The sequence below is a fragment of the Lampetra fluviatilis genome, chromosome 33 (assembly GCF_964198595.1).
Source record: "Lampetra fluviatilis chromosome 33, kcLamFluv1.1, whole genome shotgun sequence".
Lineage (NCBI taxonomy): Eukaryota > Metazoa > Chordata > Hyperoartia > Petromyzontiformes > Petromyzontidae > Lampetra > Lampetra fluviatilis.
In genome coordinates this window covers 5,321,559-5,341,489 of record NC_136307.1, presented here as the reverse complement: position 1 = coordinate 5,341,489, position 19,931 = coordinate 5,321,559, and the positions used below count along the sequence as shown (strand labels likewise).

The window sequence follows — 19,931 nt, the reverse complement described above, 5'->3', positions numbered from 1 at the left end:
ATAATTTTTTTTAAGCAGAGTCCTGCCAAGTTTTTTCAGTATGAGGCGAGGTTGCTATGTGTTAAACCAAATTGAATAAGATGGAGATAATTTTTCAGTATTGAGATGTTCAGCCAATATAGTTACATTGTTTGGGCTTTTTTTCCTTCTTATTAACCCAAAAAAGGAAATTCGTTCAATCAGGGAATTAATCCAATTAAAAAAATGGAGCGAGTCGCACACTTTAGTCCCATCACTTTGGAGACCAGGACTGCTACATCACATAGATATGCAAAACTCTCAAACTCACTGTGCACCGAGGTGACCAGGAGATGGCAGTAGTTTAAATTAGGTTCATGAACCCATCTGTGTGGACTTATTCACGTTCTCTCCTTGTACGCATGCTTTTTCTCTGAGTGCCCCACATGCAAAAGGCTCATTGCAAAGGAACTGGCCAAACATCCACATGCAGGACTCTGCTGAAAACTGTTTTTTCTGAGACTCAATGAGGCTTTCCTGGATAAAAACATAATTATATGTTTTACCGCAGCAAGAAATAGATCATGGATGAAGCGTGGATTAATGTATTTCTTGCATCCAACAGAACAGAATAATTGAACAGGAGCAGAAGTGCCCCAACGATAACAAAAAGGATTAAAGATGACAACACGTGACCGATGGAGCCGAGGCACGCATGAGAGGTAACTGAACACATTCAGAAGAAAGAGGGACACAATGGGGGGTTGGGTTGGGGGGAACCCTGGACAGAAAGCGTCAGGGGGAAGGGGAGGCAGCAGGTCAACCCACATGTTGCCGAGGGCGACTTCGGCGAGCAGGATGAGGCCGGTGGGGTTGCTGGGGCTTGTGTGGCAGTAGTTGGCACTCTTGGACACCATGTCGGCGAAATAGACACCCTTGCCGAACATGTAGCCCGTCTACGGAGGGGAAACAAGCCGCGCAATACACACCGGGCACTCGCAGAGAGAGCACGCGTCCAAGAGGGCGACCGTTGTGGAAACGAAGCGGTGAAATTGGTTTACGTGTCTGGAGTACGATGGATGGTCGTAGCACTGGACTTTGAGGAGCATGACGCATGGGGAGGCTGTAATCCAGCCGTGGATAAACAATGGTTGATGATGATGATGAATCTTACGTTTGGCTATGGATAAATCACCAGGAATGTGTACAATCTCATCATATCCTGCAAGTTGAGTAAGTTGAGCCTGTATGCCACAATGCATAATACAGGTGCTACAGGCTGCTTCAGGGCAATGCTATCAGCAGGGGGCAGTGCAGTAAACAAATTGATATCGTGAGCTTTTTTCAAACATCTACACGATGAACTTTCACCAACCTGCACTGAGGAGTGTGAAGTAAGGTCAAATTAATCCCCGTGACACGCACGGCACGTGGAGGCCCTCATCCAGCAGTGGACTAATAAAAGGGCTGTCCATGTACAATCATATGCGTGGCAGCTTGAGTCCGTGTACATGTGAGGAGGGCAAAGCTTGACGTGAGCGGAGAAGGGGGTGTTTGTGGAGCGGAGGGTGGTGCGTCGGGGTCCGTACCACTGGAGCCTCCTTGGGCGCGATGCGGAGGCCCTTGGAGAAGATGCCGGCGTAGTTTGTCATGCGGGAACCGTGCCACAGAAGCTGGCGGTTGTGAAGCTCGCGGAACGGGCGGTAGCGCTGGAACTCGCCGTCTCGCGACACCTTGAACACCTGCCGACGGACGCAGACGTGCGTGCGTTGCGCGCAAAGCGACACCGATTGTGTTTGTAAAGAATATTAATGCGACGTGTCTTCAACATGGAGGACCCAATACGACCCAGTATTCTGCTCCTACGCAGAACTCTCGTCTGGGAAAGTCACCAAGATGGAACAAAAGCTCAAAAGTGCACAAAAGAAGCTTGGGTTTGAGAGATAGAACGGTGAACAACATTCTTAGAGAACCATACGCCGGTTTAATATATAACTTTGACTGTTTAGAAAAATAATTGGGCATGTACATGACACATCGCTATAATAATGAATGGTACCCAAAGGAGGGAAAACGTGCAAGAGAACGTCAACCGCACAGCTGTGATGGGTGGATTGTTGCATCGCGAGTCCACGAAGAATGGTAGCAACTTGGGGAGACCTTCACCTAACAGGGGATTGACCATTGCTCATGGCATAGTTTCTCTGGTGGAGTGCGAGGGTACCCACCTCCTCCACCTCGAGCTCGTAGGCATCGTGCGTGTGCGCGTGCGTGTTGGTGACATACTCCAGGATCACTCGGAACTCCTCCGTGTCCTTACCCAGCACCTGAGGTCCACACACACGCGCGCGCAAACAATACAACCATCTATTAACAAATAGGTGTTCGCAGCCAACAGTATGATTCACAATAGAGTTTTGTGTTAGGCAATGTCATGCTCAGGTGGCCAGTTTCATAGTGCAGTGCATGAACAAATGCATCAACACCAAACATGCAAAAGCAGACACACACATACAGTACATTATACTGGTCGGAACCTCCTGGTTACACCAGACCACAGGGGATTATTGTATCCGTCCGTCGTGCAGTGAGGGGCTGGGTGGGGAGGGAGGGGAGGGTGGGGAGGGGCTGGGTGGGGAGTGTGGGGCTGGGTGGGGAGGGGCTGGGTGGGGAGGGTGGGGAGGGGCTGGGTGGGGTGGGTGGGCAGAGGCTGGGTGGGGAGGGGAGGGTGGGAAGGGGCGGGGCTGGGTAGAGAAGGGCTGGTCACCCCGTGGTGCCCTTATATTATAAAACTCAACGTTTAACCTCCTCACGCCGGCTTGTGCCCGCCCTCAGTCGGGCATATTTGCGGAATACACCACACCGCCGTTGACCCTGGCCATTGACCAAGCAACCCAACGTTCCTACCAGCTCCCTCCGCAGGAATGTGTTACATCAGGTGGCAATTCGGTCCATCGAACTCGTTAAGGCAGGATACCACAGACAAGCTGGGAGGCAGCTAGAAACCGGCGCCAGCCACTAGTATATATATAAAATCCCAATTGAGTAATTTGTGCGTAATGTTACAAATTTGGACCATGACACCAGCACACAATGGCCTAGTCTTGTGGAAGATATCACGGGATCTTTAACGTGCACTGTGAAGCAGCCAGCATATACATGTGTTATGATTATAAGTATTAACAATGCCAGTTGCCGAATTCGAAACGTGAACTTCTCCAACAACCAAAAACGGGGCTACCGCTAGGCCATGCCACCGCCCCTAGAGCCATGTCACGTGCACATGCATACGTACAATTACACACCAACCACAAGCTCACCACACCAGACCAGGTACTCATTGTAAGGCTGAGTGGACCGACAAGAGGATTCAACTTCATGCTGACGTTGTGCATGGCCAGGTGAGGAATCAAGATATCTGGGATCACAGGACAGTGCACCCCCACACATGAACGTGTAGGCACTACCTCTATAGTGGTGTGCAGTTTTTCGTAGCTTGCATCCAGCAAATCTTTCTTGCCACCCGACGTCTCGTCCTTGGGGTTCAGGAGGCTGTATGCCACCTCGATGTCCATCAGGTTGTCGAGCATGTCCACCTTCATCTGTAAAAATGGAAGCGCAAAGTTCAGACGGATGGACAAATGGATGGGCACACGCCACTATCGATGCTTACCTTACCAAAAAAATCTATGACGTTGTCTTACGGGCATTCATAGAGTTTTTGTTAAAGCCTATAATGCTGCGTGGCTAAATTGCAGCCCAACGATGAGCAGCCCCATTATGTTCCAGAGCAAAAAAAATTGTTATGGTGGCAGAGCTGAAGCCTCCATGGAAACCTATCGTGCAGGCACCTGTGTGTAGAGTACAGCATAGCTATCTATGCAGCTATAAATAATTATTCGCGTCATTATGGAGAAAATCAATAACAAAGTAGATAATCAAGACAATGTCTCCTTCATATATTTGTCGCTCCACATGAAAAAAAATGTAAATTCTATACAACTCATCAGCCCCAAGGCCTCAGTTTCTTGCGCTGTAATTGTTTAGACGATTGAAAAAAATGAAAAAAACACAATTCGTTCTTGAACGGAATTGTGATAATTAAAATGGTGGGAGAGGGGGGGGGTGACGGTAGGGTAAAAGTGTTACATGCCTACTTGCAATGACACACTGCTGTCTTGCACACCTATCATCGTCAGGAACGAGTGTTCAACCTATGACATCTCGAGCGTCATTCACGGTTCGGCCAGGATTTATTTGCACAACGAGCACAACGGTGTGATGTGGGTTGAACACATTGGGAGGGTTTTTAATTTTTATTAAGTCCGAGACACCCGCCTTGATATAGTCGAGGTTGTCCAGGAGAGTGGGCTTCTTCATGCCGAAGTCGTGCGGGATGAGGGTGTAGAACTTGTTGGACAGGTCCTGGATCAGCGAGGTGAGGCCACTCTCGGACACCAGCTGCAGACAACAGCCAGGAGTCGGAGGGGAGGGGGGGGTCGAAAAAAATAATCTGGCAAGCTAATCCACGAAGAGATTCTGCTTTTTTCTGGAGGATTCAATTGTCATAAAGAAATGTGGGTACAGGAACATGCAACCCCACATGTAAAAGTATCTAGTCATTACGTCGGGCGCACGTGTGCCAATTACACTGGTACACAGCTTAACGTTACCTTTAATAAAGTGTCAAAGCAATTTGTTGTAAACATTGCCCAAAAAATGGATACTGTGATTAGTAAACTACGTGTTACGTTTTGTAGATATTTGTTTAGGGGTTCTATAGTTTTCCTGAAATCATGTGAAGTGTCCTCAGATAGACATAAGGATTGAGATACTATTTCCTAGGCATATATTAGCGATCCTTAAAACACGCGTTTACACAAACAGGTTCTATGAATCAGATTTTTGTTTCACGTGTGGCCTTCCCACAGGAATTTTATCACTTTTTAATTTCATCATGTCAAATAGGTTTTAATCTCCCGAACAAGTCACATTGATATTCTCACAACAGCACACACACAATACAACTTTCTCGATTTTAATTGCTGTATAAAGTCCAGTCTTGCTGCAATGTAATTATGTAGTTATACACGACGCATGTTACATGCAAAATGAGCTATCGGCGTCATTTCTTGCGATGGTATCATGTCTTGAGATGAATCGTTAATTTGGAGATCTGACAGAAAAAGGGGCCATGGAAATAACATTACAGTATTGGCGTATTATCCTTGACACAGTAAGATCCATACTTTGCCCACAAGCTCTGCGATGAGACAATGGCATGACAGTACAAGTGATATTTTTTTTATTTAGTCTCACAGCTGGAATTAATCCAAACCGCAAGCCTGAACTATACGTGGTGGGTAGTTTCGTGTGATCATTGGTGACTGGGCTGAAACCATAAGGGACCATCCATTTAGTACGTACGCATGGAGGGGGGAGGGGGGGTTAACCCAAATGCGTACACTTGCGAATGGGGGGTCTATTGACAATGTACGTACGCATAGAAAACGGGGGGGGGGGAGATAAAGCCTCGATAATAATTTGTCTACATTGGCCTTCAAATTATTTAGATAGTCCGGCGGTGGACTATCTGTTTGCTTAAACACGTTAATATTATTAATCCTTGATCGTTTCTGCGTGGATCAAATATCGGCCGTTCCATAGGATTCGGGGGGGGGGAGGGTGCGTCAAGCGTACGTACGCAGGTGGGGGGGGTGGGTGTAAAAAGTACGCGTGCGTACAGGGAGGGGTCAAGTTGACAGATTTTTGCGTACGTACTAAATGGATGGCTCCTAAGATGCGCGACATTTGAGAACCGAATTTCAATCAGGCACGGTTCGGACCCAAGACCTTAGTGGTGCCAGCTCACTGCTCTGACCTCGAAGCCACACATGCCACCTTGCCATTCACTACATCCTCAACGATAAGAGATGTTAGCATACGGTAGTGCTACGTGAATACGTGAGCAAAGTGGCATGGCAGCCCTGCATGATCCACACTCCTTTAAGTCCATTATATTGTACACGCACCTTCTGTGCATCCCCCAGCACGCTGTAGGCGCTCTGAATCTGCTTCCTGCTCAACTTTCCAAGAGGCATCTTGCAGAGATCGATCTGCGGGGAAGATCCGACAACATGAAGTAATGAACCGCCACCAACATCAGGCACACCCAATCACTTCTTACAAGCAAACAACGGTGGGGTCTTAGGGGAAGCAAACACATGATCCGTGGCGTCAACCCACCTCGAACTCTACCATGGTCCTCTTCATGCTGTCTATGTCGAAGATCATACGCAGCAGTTCCTGAATCGGCTTTGCCAGCTTCGAGTTGGTACCCGCCATGGCCTTCAGATCATGAATGTCCTCATCATCCTGCACTCAGGCATGCCCAGAGGTGAAGTCGTGAGCGGTCACACGAGCTGCACTCCCGAAACAACCCGATCCAAACAGAGGCACTTTATCAAGTGGAGCGAGCCCACGTGAGAACACAATACAACGAATGTCATTAACTTATCTGGAAAAGGCTTACCTGAATCTCAAATGTCTTTTTCAGAAGTCACATTTCAATTCCATTTCCCGTCACGGCAGTGAAACAATGGTCAGTTTTATTAAACTCCCTCCCGCCTCTGTCCACATAGCAGTATAAAATAGGTACACCAGTTAGTCAATCGGCAGGTCATGTGTGGTGGGGTAAAGTACTCCCACCTCTTCCAAGACATCTGGCCAGCGTGGAGGAGTAGGCCAAATACCCTCTTCGAGGAGCCATCTAGTCGAGACCGTTTCGCAAAGTGGCGTGAGCAAGAAGACGCCTAGTGCTTTACCTTTACCTGCATTGGGATATTTGACCAATTCGAAAAATGAGGCTTACCTCATTGATCGAACTGAATGTGGGATGAAATGTGGCTACCCAGAGAAAACGCAATGCATAATAGGGACTAATGCGCAGATTGATTCACAGGTCATTTTACTGTAACTGCCGTCTTTTCGTCACCTCGCAGCCCTCTGCGGATCTTCACAAACGCGCGCAGTTCACAAACCCTCGCACATCCAGAGTGTTGGATACCACAAGCAAGCGCCACCGTACCTGCCCGTAGTCCGTCTCCACCGGGTAGAACTTGTTGGGGTACTTGACGAAGTTGCGGGTGTTCCATTTGTTGCCGGTCTTGTCGAAGTAAAGCTGGCAGAAGTGCTCCACCGCGTCTTCACGGCTCTTCATTTTCTCCAGCTTGGTGCCACCGATCGTCGTGCCCAAGCGGCCCCATGAGCGAAACACCCAGTATCTGCAAGGGAGGGGGGTTGTGAATTCACACTTTTTAATATATATGCAGTGACATAGAATCGGTCACATAGCAGCATAGCGCTGGCTGCTGGCAGGGAAGGGGATCTGCAGCTTACAGCAGCCCTGACTGACAACAGGCCACGTGATAGACCGGAGAGGGATCTCGGGATAAGGTCACGGAAGGGTCACAATCGAGAACCCGCTAGTAGGTTCCAGAAAGGGGGCGTGGCCGGGGCGGAGCCAGGCCACGCTGACACTATAAGAGGGGCCCCGGGAGGGGAGCTCGGGGCTGTCGTGTGGAGTGGGATCCCCGTGGTGCTGATAGAATCTTCGCCGTCGTCTCCGTCTTCACCATCTCGGCGTCGCCAGTCAGGCAGTCTGCCAGCTGTCCTGACTGGGAACCGTAGTGACCAAGTGTGAACTGTTAAGGCCGTTTAGTCACTACATATATATGTAGTCACTACATATATATGTAGTGACTAAACATATACATATATATATAAAACGTTCCATGTTACTTTCTTCTATCCACTTTTATATTACAATTGCGATACCGAGATTATATCGTCAAGAGACACAGTATTTCGAGTGTCCAAAAACTGCTCGAGAAGATTATATCAGAAAATAACTTGGAGAGTCGCTTAAGTAGAACTTGTTTGTGACACTTTGAAAAAATTAAAATAAATGTCCTCCAAAGAATGTTTGTGATATGAGAACCTGAGTGTTTAATCCTGAAAGATGGAATATGCTGATATGATTTTTTTTATATACATATTTTTTTAATTGGTGAATTGGTGACCAGGCTGAAACCATCAACTCCACTCCGCTTGTTTTCAAGCTGCATGAAATCCAGATTCGAATCAAGAATTTCAGCAGTGCTGGCAAAATGCTGTTAAACAGAATTAACCCATTAACCACCTCTCCGCCTTGCATTGTTTCACACTGAGCTAAACATATTCCTTCAAAGAGTCCTTTGCTCATCAGCACTTTCTGCATGTTCTGACGCTAGATTTGGACGTGCAAGCCACCAGGCCACTTGGCCGGCCGGTTATTTTACCCGGGGTTAGTGTTCCCTTCATATGGCATAGTCGTGGATGGCCTGTCCTGGCCTGCTCTGGCATGCACGTGCATCTGTCGCTCACTTTCGATTGAGGTCACACTCCAGCAGCTGCAACTTGTAGTACGAGTTGGTTCCTCTCTCAACATCCACCAGACTCATAGCGGCGCCGTAGATCATGCCATGATCCTCCAGCACGTGGGCCACATCCACCAAATCTACGGTTGGGGAAAAGCAATACCTCCAACATGAGTGGGTCCAATCTTGGCCCTGGTGTGCCGGTGAGAGGAGGGGAGGACGTGCATTTGAAAAGACTGAAGTGTCCTCCGCTCGCCATTAATTTCACATCACACGGCAACGCATACATGTCACCAACAAAACCTATTGGTATGAAGACAATTCAAGTGTCGTAGATTAGTGTTTGGCTCACTAGACAAGGGGTCCACGGCAGCACGACCCTTCACAGTCAGCTTCAGCTTATTCGCCTCGGCCTTCTGACCTATACAAGCACACAGGTGTACACACATACCACACATTCGCAAGTAAATACACACGAGCAGAAATGTACTTCCACAATATGATCCTTATGGCGGTACCCAGGGGTACCAAATAATACAAAATGGCTGAGGCCATTAAATATTTTATTTCTGGGACACTATTTTTTCCAGGGGTGTACTTAACTCCACGATTGGGGTACCTTTAAATCCGAAATCAGTGCTACTCCGCGATGTCGAAACGCAGCGAGGACGATTGCGCCGAAACCCTGGACGCTCGTATGCACCATAGTGGTGCAACGTGTACAGCTCGTCGAGATGAGTTGATTGCCGCATCGCCGACCATCAACAGACTAAAAATGACTGCATCACGGACATTATGCAAGAGACGGGGTACTATTGTACCCCGGGGTACCGCCATAAGGTTCATATATTACACGACAGTTAACAAAATGCAAGATTTCTCCAACATTCAGCATAGTGAATTACACGTGTGTGATCTATTAATTGAGCTATTTAACTTATTTCACGTATTAATAATAGCCTTTTTTATCTATTAAAGCGTCAATTTGAAGATTCAATATTTCAGTAAGGTTCCGCAAAATAATGTTTGAGCATTTCTTCGCGCCATCCTTCAAGCCTGCTCGGACCGAAACCACAAACAGGGCCTGAACAACCAGCATTCGCCATCATCACTCTCCCCCACGTGCGACGGCGCATACCCTCCGACTTTCGTTTGCTGCTCTTAGCCGACGCCTCCTTGGGAACTTCCAGCACTGGCTCGGTCTTCACCGTTGGCTCCTGCTCAACCTTGATTGGCGCCCCCCAGGTCGAGAGGCGGTGCGCCGACACCAGCTCAGCCAAGGGCCGCCCCGAGGCCTCTGCGAGCAGATCCTCCGCCACCACGCATACGTTGCACGTCTGAGCCTCCGCAATCTTCTTTGACATCTTCTCCACCTCCTCTGCACGGTGGGGGAAGGAGAAGAGAAGGGAGAGCGCGAAGGAGGATGTAGAGTTGATGACGACTTGTGCCCAATAGGAACTCATAATAGTGGAAAGTGGACAATCAGGAAATGGAATGCAAATGCATTGTGCAATGACAGCAGAGACATCTATGGATATGTACTGCATCTGGTGTTGATCCCCCATTACCTGTGTTGTTGTTCCATTTCATACCTCACATGATCTTTAAGTTACGCAAAAGTGTAATGTATGAAGAGGTACGATGAACAGCATTGTGTTTACTGTCACAGGTCCAGGATGGAGGGCAGGTTACTAAGATGATAACTTGAGTGGGCACACAGAGATTGGTGAACGGTAGACAAAGCCAGATTGTGGTGGTGATGCTGATAAACGGTGATCATTTCAAATTGGATGTTGAATTTGCTAGAACTGTGGGACCCAGCACATTGGACGTAATTTCAAGACCATCAGTGCCATTGGTCGTGATGACCTCTTCACCAAAATATGCCCTTCCATGACTTTAACGACATTAAGAGGGCCATTTTATGGCAATTTTTGATGGAAAATCTCATCAGCAATTGTTGCACAATATGCTAACAACAAAAAAACAGCAAGCCAAAGCTGATCGCTCCCTCTAGTGGGCACAACTTGGATGGCAACTTCCAATCACATCAAAGATAGAGATCACATGGCTGCTCGGTGTTGTATGCTTTGCAGACCAATCATTGTCCTTCACAAACAGTTTTTAACTGCATTTTAATTAGCTCGACAGAACACCATCACCCTATGTCATGAATATACCAAAGTTGTCATAGTCGTTGCTCGCAGATGCTGGGAGCAATCCCAGGTGCTGGGGGTGACAATTTTTGATGTCGTTTGCTCTAAAATGTGGTCCAGTGTTTCAAGGCATTCAGCAAAGGTGCCCTTCATGATCACTCGTGGGTGATCACTCTTTGGACACATATCGAGGAGGAAAGCACTTACTCTTGGTGCTAATGCAAAAGTCGGCTTTGGAGACTGTGCTGGTCATCTTGCCTCCCAGTTTCTCCACCAGTGCCTTGATATCATCACGGCTCTTCTGCAGCTTCCCCACCAAGCACAACGCCTTGCCGGCCAATAATTTTCCTGCGCCCACCCCCACCATGGGAAAACGGCGGCAGCGAGCAACGTGAGTAGTCAGGCATGGGGCACACAACAGGCATTGGAGACCACATACGACATGAGACAGACACAAAGATATTTGTAGACATATCGAAACATATAGACAAAGACAAAATGCAAACAACAAAACAATCGAGAGGTATTTCATTAACATGTAACGATGCATAGAATCATCGATTAAAATTTATTTTCATGCTCACGATACATTAATTGAATTCTCGCTTAAATTGCGAACGTTCTATGTATTTGATTTACATGACCTCCACAGCCATTAGTACCGCTAAATGCACTGTAATAAATGTAGCCAGGTCATAATTTGTTTACTGAATAATGATGCCAAATCGTGACAATTCATCGAATCAAAGTAGCCAGGGTCCCTAAGCTCTGACTTTGTGGAGGTGAACGGATTCCAGCATGGCAGACATCTACCAGAAGGCACCATAGCGGTATTGCTGAGAGCTATGTGGCCGTAACTTTCTATTAACAAAGCTTCAAACTCATATTCTTAGGTTTTTTCGGTAAAGTCACCCTCAACCAGCAGTCGTGCTGTGACGGTTCCACCTGAAGACGGAAGCTTGTGTTGCCTCCGAAACGTCGTGATATTTATTTTATTTTTATTTTACTTTTATAAATTTTTATTTTTTACCTACGTGACTTTACTGAAAAAACCTAAAAATATGAATCCTTGCAGTCACGAAAGCTTCAAATCTAGAACTTCAAACTCATGTCACACAGCTCGGGACAAACAGCTCATGCAATGCATCTATAAAATAGCACCAGATTGCTTTTTATCTGCATTTCGTCTTCCTTTAAACAAAGGGCACGACACCAGTGGACCGGTACCCACCCTCTGCCAGTTACCTGGGACTGCGCCAGCGCTGGTTCCGGGGGCTTCTCCACTTTTGGTTGCGGCAGTGGCGACGGTGGCAGTGGCGACGGTGGCAGCGCGTGGCGGGCTGGTAGTAGCTTGGGCGGACATGAAGACGCGCTCGCGCTGCTTGTACTTATACTTCTTTAGGAATGGCACATCCTTGAACTCCTAGGCAGGGCAGTGATGACAAGGGGGCAGCCAGAGAGTGATAAACATCAACATAATTGCAGGCATTTGCATAAATTAATACGATTATCTCCATGATTATCATAATTTATGCATATAATTAAATACATTTGCATAATTTCCGCAATTTATGCATTTTTCCAATCTTCATTATATTTTTATTATTTTTATCAAAATTTCATAATCCGACATATACAACATGCCGGACAAATAATCAATTGATCAATGACTTTTACAGTTTGTACAATTTGGAGTGATACGGGTATAAAATGATAACACCTCATTAGATGATGTACAAGAAATGATTTCTTAGAGGTTGTTTTTGGTGGGCAAGAGGGTGAGTAGTAGGATGACGTAGGGCAGCGAGGGAAAGGAGACTCATGTCTGTATGTTGGACTTCTTTCACACCATACCCTACTGTGCTAATCGCAGGTATATAGACAGCTATGTAGTACAGCTGTAAATGATGACATTTCAGAGAGACACAGCAAGAGAAGAGGAAAGACTTGAGCCTGGATCTGAACATGGGGAAAGGATGGGGAGCTGGCAAAGCTGACTTAACACCAAATGAGGGTTCAATAAGACTGGAGTCTCCTTTGTAAGGGAGACTGGGAGATTAATAAAAAATGAATTTTGTTGGAATGTGTACAAAATAAGCTTTAAAAACAATGCACACCAACGCTATCAAGCAATTGGAGAGTAAAAAAAATAGACATCACAAAAACTAACAAGCAATGCATACAAGCACAGCTTTAAAAGCACAAAAATGACAAACATACAAGTTAAACCAAACAATGGTAAAATGCGAAACGGTAACAATCAATTCCATGCGTTCCCTAAAAACACACGTTCTCAGCGCTCGGAGAACATCCTACCCCTGTAAAACCATGGCACGACGCGTTGCTAACAATATCCCCTCCGCTTTGCCTTTGGGATGATCCACTCATTGCGCTTGGGTGTCTTTGTGCTGAATGTGCACTTGGTCCAGCCGGAGATGTTCCCCGTGCAGCGGTAAGCGTCGCTCATGCACACGAGCTGCCCGTCCTTACACTCTGCGCATGGCAGAAGCGCACCGAACGCCATACCGTCAGCCAGGCGCTCCAGCACCTGGTAGCAACACACAGGGGAACGGAAAGACAAACAAAAGCCCGTTTATACATTAACAACTGCAATCAAGTACGGATTGGATCCCACACTCACAAGGTTAAGTGGTCAACAGCAAAAACTGCTGATCCAGTCACTCCTTATAATTGCTTCTGCCAGATCTCGTAGCTGTTATAAAGACAATCCTGGACATCTCAGAGCAGCTCTTACAGTCTCATGAACACCAACATCTGGCTTTCAGTCTCCCCCTTGTTACATAGTTGATACGTCCTTCAAGGACTGCTCTCACGGTCTCACCGCCATCTGCTTTTAAATTTTCTCCTCTCAAAAAACATATTGGCCAAAGATCCCAATGCAGGATATTTTTGAAAGAGTATTGGTGGGATGTTCCTGGATATATGGCATCATCATCATAATGTCAAGTGTAATATTAACAAAGTCATCTGCCCCCCTCCCCCTCCTCCCTCCACCTGTCCCCCCAGTATGTTAGTTAACTTCCCCCTTACCTCTCCTCGATATAAATCTTCATGCCCCCACACATGGTCCCCACTTGGGTGATGAAGCGAACCCAATTCTTCCCCCTACATAGGGTTCTGTCGGGCCAAAATCAGGTTGCTCTTCACAGAGTTTGTATTCACCCCCCCCACCGCCACCACCGTTTTGTGATCGGTGTATTGTACCGGGCTTGCGTTGAGTTGTAATAAACAAAACAAAAAGCATCGGTGTCCAACCCCTGTTTTGTAGAGGGAGGCTCAATCGTGCCCAACACTTGCTTCTCTGCAAAAATGCCGTGGTCCATCAGTCAAATCTTATCGGCCATAATCCAAACCTTATCCCCCAAACATTACATTTCTCCTTACAACCTGTGGTCCTTCAAAACTCATTTTGTGGTTCGCCGATTTTCAGATCAGCCGTTGAATTTCTTACTTCGGGGCATTCGCCGCGGGCCTTACCGCAGACTCGCCGGATGGCACGGCCTGTTTGTTGGCAATCAGCAGCTCCTTGAGGTCAATCTCATCGCTGCAGCTCTTCAAGCCATCCTTGAAGCTCCAGATAACATTGCTCTGCTTCTGTTGGGGCATGAACAGGCAATATGCACTTAAGAGGAAATCATATATATATTGTTGAAATTATAGAGATTATCTTGTAGATTCCTTGTGAAGGTTTGATAATGAAAAAAACATATTTTGGGAACATTCTCGTGAAACCACTTGATACAGTAAATCTAGCTGTGACGGTCCCACCTGATGACGGAGACTTGTGTTGCCTCTGAAACGTCGTGATTTATTATTTTATTTTGTTTCTATTAATTGTATTTTTAACCTACGTGACTTTACCCAAAAAACCTAAGAGTACACTGCAGTGGTGTTGTATTCAAAAGTACGAGAGTGATGCAACAGTGAAATCAGCAAAACGCACCTAAACCCTGTTTTTTCATTTTTCCTCGTCAAGGAAGCCTCAATACCACATTCGACAAGCTAGGACACACAATCAAGATACGTATGTACAATACAGGTTACTTGTGTACAAGATGAGATACCTATGTAGCAGACAGGTGGCGTGTGTACAACCCAAGATATGAATGTACAAGACGAGCCGTATGACAACGAATTTATTTTCAACTCCCATTTGGCAATAATAAAAACAACCTCATTATTTGGCTCTACTAATTAAATAAACAATTAGAATTCCACACATTCATTGCACTTAATGGGCACGCGTCAAAACAGCTGTAACCGTACGCTTGACACCTCTTTCTGCAAACAAGGCCTTGCACAGGGGGTGTTGTTTAAACGACGTGCACATTCACCGTGGGGAAGCCTATTAATAATGCAGCCACCTTCCCCGCAAACCGGCGCATTAATTACCTGCACTGTGGGGCCCTCCAGCTACATCCAGCACCGCAGCCACATGCAACTAACGAGCTGGATTAAGGGACGCCGCGCCTCATTTGTGCGTTCTAGATGGCTCGGGATAATCTCGGTCCCGCCAATTATGGCCGCAAGGGAAGGGCGGAAGGTGAGGAGGCGGCTGGGGAAGGTGAAGGCGAGGGGGGGGGGCGCCGATGCTCAGGACCAAAAGCGCAGCAAATTCAGCGTTGTGAATAGGCTCTGCCGTCAAGGATGAAAAGCTGCCACACTTGCGGCCGTCGCAATTTCAGGCAGAACCGTGGCATGGGAAAGAGCAGGGTTGAAGAACCTACAGCAGCTGAGTCACATCCGGCCCGTGACATTTCATACGGCCCGCAGCCAAGCGACTTCAAAACGACATTTATTTATCACTGAAAGCATCTTAGCTGCACTAATCGGGTACCAGAGGGGGATATTTGAGACCTAGTAACAATGCGTTTCCCATTTTAGCGTGCTCAGTCATTGCAGGACCACTCGCAGTGACAAAAGTGACCGAGGTGAGAGTATTAATGTATGGCTTATCATAGGTAATTAAAAGTCCTCTTTGGACAAACTTCAAATCTAGAATCCTCTTTGGACATCAGTAAAGAAAAGTTTCCCATGGCTGGGTTATTTCCACAGGATTTCTCCATAAATCTGGCTGTCGCCTGATGAAGCTAGTCGTAATTATTGCCGAAACGTCGTACTCGAATTGTAAATGTTGTGGCTTTGCTCTCCAACACATCGGTGTGCTGTTTATGGCGGCTTTAACAACATTTATATATTTACGCGATCTAACCCAAAAAATCTGTATTATGGATTCCCATGGCTGGTTTGAAATAAATTAAAACTGTTGGAGCTGCCTCCTCAAAATGTTATTGAACCTCCCACTGATTTTCATAAACAGAGGCAAGCGGCATACAAATAAACAGATTTTCACAAGGACACACAATGCTTCAAGACAACAAAAATCATCACATTGCATCGACAATCCGCGTTGATTTTGTATTTTTAAAACAAGTCAAACTAAGTTTGCAATAAAAACGCACACAATCTCAGTTATGGCGAGTTACTTTAATAAAGCAATCGCACAGATGCCTTGACTCAATGCTAGAGACTGTTGGAGCAAGTGCTGTTTGGCGAGTTTCTATTACACCTGGTGCACAGCATGGAGTGGGTGCCGTGGTCTGTGTTTGTGCCGACGTCCCCAGTGATTGTTGACACATTGCACCTGGCACTCATTTTAGCCTGAGTCAATCTAGCCGCAGGCCAGCCTAGGTTGAATTAACAATTGCCACTGGCGTTACTTCAAAACAATTGCGAATTACACCCGGGTCACAGGGATCATAGCACAGCTGGCAAAGACGTCGTTAACTGCCCCATACACACAAAAAAAGACACACATTCCACGTATAGCCATAAAAAACTGCTGTGGCAAGTGCAGCACAACGCACAATGGGATAGTGGTGTGGTGCAAAACCATTCCCGGCCACCTCTGCCGGCCCAAGTACTGATTTAAGACACAGTATCAAATACTAATTTACAGCTGAATCAATAGAGAGGAGGCCTAACGACTGGTTTTGACTTTCCGCTGGTGTTATCCGTGTCTGGGAATTGAAACCAGGTCACCAGCTTCATACTTCAGTGTGCTAACAACGGAACACTGCTCCACAACACCAAGCACAGCCACACACTCAACCACACACATCCACATTAAAATGCACTGACGTACGTACAAACAGGGCACACAAGCATACGGCGAGGCAACTGGGAAAGCACTGATGCACACATACGGAAGCAGACATGCATACGTACAGACAAGCACATGCCCACCTTTAGCATCTTATCTTCCTCTTCCTTCTGTTTCATGGACTCCAACTTGATCTTCTTGGCCACCTCATCTACCTGATCCTCTGCTTTACGTTTTCTGCAAGAAGGCAACAAAAGTTCCAAATTAATTTTATTTACTGTATATTTTGGGACGTGTAAAGATTGACTCGGGAAATCCAAGGCCACAACTCGATATGGAATTGATTATTTTTTTACACCGTGATGAATGTTGCAGCAACTACTGGCTGTAGGGGTCAAGGGAGGGCATAACATACAATGTAGAGAAGATTGAAAAACATAAATTCTTACACACACAATTTATCGCATGCATTTTTTGTTAAAGAATCTATACTAATACACGTTGCACTTATGTTAAGGGAATTGTTGAATGCTGTAGCAACACCATGGCACTTGTGCAAATATGATTTTCCAAGCGAAAGTATAGTTGACATGATTTTGGGCAATAAGGGTAAGACGTTGGAATGTGGACTCTATACCACTGTGTAACATCAAAGCATAAGGTTGCAAGACAAAGTGAGAAAAATGAGTCACTTGCCTTCATTTACTCGGGAACAATTGACTGAGACAAGTCTCTTGTTTTTAAGGGAGGCCTAAGCCTCCACAACTGTTAACGTAATTGCTCTAAATAACAGAAGGCAGGGAGTGGTGCTCCTGCATGGATCCTGTATCAGGCATTGGCACTTAAAGAATTGGGCATTTATAACAGCATCACTTTCACTTCACTGCCACGCAAATACAATTCTAATAACTCATCGAAGGCTGGAAGCTAAAAGAATGAGCTAATTAAATCATTTTATTTAGGATCATGCAAGAGCCCTCCAAGGATAAACATTTCCTGAGAGACCCAATGGCCCCTCTGGGTGCGTGGGACGATTTGAAAACGGTTGAAGTGTTTTGCCTCTGAGAAGGAAATACAGACACTAGACATGCAACCGCCATTTGCTGCTAACGCTTAACCCTCCTCTGTGCTCAAACCAGTCAAATTTGTATCTTGCTTCCTTTCAAATGTGCACATTTGTTGACATGGAGCCATCACATGAGTGTGATATCTGCTTGCTAGGCAGCAAGGTGCCTCTATTAGGCAGTACATCAATAAGGTTGCAGACCTATTCATGCCGGGTTTTGTATGTCGTCGCCTCATAAGCATGGCTTGTCTCTGAGCATTCATCTCCACACCTCATGTGCATATCGCAGACTGAAAATTAGGGAGGTCCGTGCTGTCAGAAGGGATTATGTTAAAATAATTAGCAGTGGTGTTTGTTCCCCATCCAATACCACTCGACAACTTTGGTCAAACCCCCGTGTCGCCGAATCTCATCCCGAGTGGCACAATTAGGACGACCCTGGCCCATTCGCGTGTCGCCGGCAATCGCCATCGTGTGTCCACGATGGTGGAAGCGACAACTCAAAGTCGCAACCACACGGCCACCCCCGCACAGAGGAATTCTGGGAGCTGAGGAGCTAACTCTCTTCACTGGCAGTGACACGGTGGTGTCGGCTGTGTTGGCGATACCAGTGAAACTTAAACGGTGATAAGAAAAGGCAGCACCACGCCCGGCACATCTCGAGGAAGGGACCAGGCCTGCACCAAGGTAAACAATTGTCAGTGTCATCCGCCGGGATGTTCTTTGTCAGCTAGCGTAACTCAAAACATAAATATAAATAACAAAAAAACAAGGCTGAGCTCTTATAGTCAACGTCCCATATTTAACCAGGTGAGAAACGATTGAGATTCATGGTTTCGTTTCAAGAGTAAACCTCATGTTTTGTGGAAATGTGTGGACATTTTGACCTTTTTCCCCCAATTTAGTCGTGGGTAATTTAAAACTTTTGTATGTTACTTGTGACGTGAGAATGCAATGACCGCTCGTAAATTGTCAAATGTACACTTGGCAACATTTTGGTAATTTAATCACAGAAATTATCAATAGCTTAAGCAAACAACGTATTGAAATAACAGCCACTAATTAACATCCCAGCAGATCAACCACCTAAGCCAACAAAAACACATTCTTTATATTAAAGGTTTTTGGGTTAGATCGCGTAAGTATAAATGTGTCGCAACCCTCCACCACCCGACACGGCCAATCAGTAATAAATGTGTTACGTTAACAAAACGCCAATAAGTTACTTCTACTTACGGATTGGCCGTGCGATTGTAAATTCTAAAGAGAGACTCGTCTCTGCCATAGCAATGTGCAATTTCCACCACCAGTTCAGGACTGCAAGCAGTGTTTCCATACTCACATGAGCAAAATAGCAGTCCTCAATTACTGTGGCCACGTTATACATAGCAATGGCAAACCATATTCAACATCTGTTCAAATTTGACCAGGGGCACAAAATCTGTGGGTGTCTCGTAGAAATATTAAAATAATATTGTACAGACACCCACATACACGCAGAGTGTCTGTGCACCTAATGTGGTAGCGTACACACACACTGCTAAACACAACAGCCCCAGGCAAGGGAATCTCGGGTTACCATAACATTTAGAGGCACCATGGGGTGTGGGGGTGCCAAGTTAATAATAAAGCTAACAACTGTTAATTAGATTCTAAGACAACTGCAAATATGTCATACTGTGCAGAAAAACATATGGCTTAGAAAGACCTCAGGGGAAACTCAGGGGTTTTTTTTATTCACTGCTTCCAATATTTAAGTTTCACAGAGGCACTGCGAACACAATGAAAGGCAATTATATGCAATGCCAAATGCACTTCGGAGACACCATAATGACCGTCGATGAAAGGTCGCCTCGTTCAGCACATGTCACTAGAAAGAACGATGGCTTGTGGGGTGAGATAGGTGGTGGAAAGGCAGATAAAGGAGAGAAGGCGTACGTTGAAACGACCACTCTGTACATGGAGCAATGAGATCAGCTCCTCTGCAGGAACGCAATGGATGATATTGCAGAAACACGACGGATGGCGACCCGCATGAGTGAGAGACCTTCACCCGACAGTAAATAACTTCTGAAAGAGTTGGCACTTCGCACGTACAAAGAGCTGTGCCAAGCCAGTATTAGTCGGCATTCATCAACAGCACTTGCGCTAACACATCTATTCAGTCCGGAGTGGGAGTAGAGTACAGATTTCTTAATCTTTGGAATCAA

General features: G+C 46.1%; 1 protein-coding gene across 1 annotated transcript in view; it reads right to left on the bottom strand.

Annotated features, from left to right (window-relative positions):
* The window catches only part of PARP1 (poly(ADP-ribose) polymerase 1), a 36,258-nt gene that overhangs the window by 3,379 nt on the left and 12,948 nt on the right, over window positions 1–19,931 (bottom strand). Inside the window, exons 5-20 of the mRNA XM_078871881.1 lie at window positions 16,799–16,892; window positions 14,030–14,146; window positions 12,900–13,079; window positions 11,777–11,954; window positions 10,739–10,879; window positions 9,514–9,753; window positions 8,728–8,796; window positions 8,383–8,515; window positions 7,046–7,241; window positions 6,205–6,333; window positions 5,991–6,074; window positions 4,297–4,419; window positions 3,426–3,560; window positions 2,187–2,285; window positions 1,548–1,700; window positions 787–914 (exon numbers count right to left, since the gene is read on the bottom strand). Of these exons, the coding sequence (XP_078728007.1) occupies window positions 787–914; window positions 1,548–1,700; window positions 2,187–2,285; window positions 3,426–3,560; window positions 4,297–4,419; window positions 5,991–6,074; window positions 6,205–6,333; window positions 7,046–7,241; window positions 8,383–8,515; window positions 8,728–8,796; window positions 9,514–9,753; window positions 10,739–10,879; window positions 11,777–11,954; window positions 12,900–13,079; window positions 14,030–14,146; window positions 16,799–16,892 (2,199 nt within the window). The remainder of the gene's footprint in view (window positions 1–786; window positions 915–1,547; window positions 1,701–2,186; window positions 2,286–3,425; window positions 3,561–4,296; window positions 4,420–5,990; window positions 6,075–6,204; window positions 6,334–7,045; window positions 7,242–8,382; window positions 8,516–8,727; window positions 8,797–9,513; window positions 9,754–10,738; window positions 10,880–11,776; window positions 11,955–12,899; window positions 13,080–14,029; window positions 14,147–16,798; window positions 16,893–19,931) is intronic.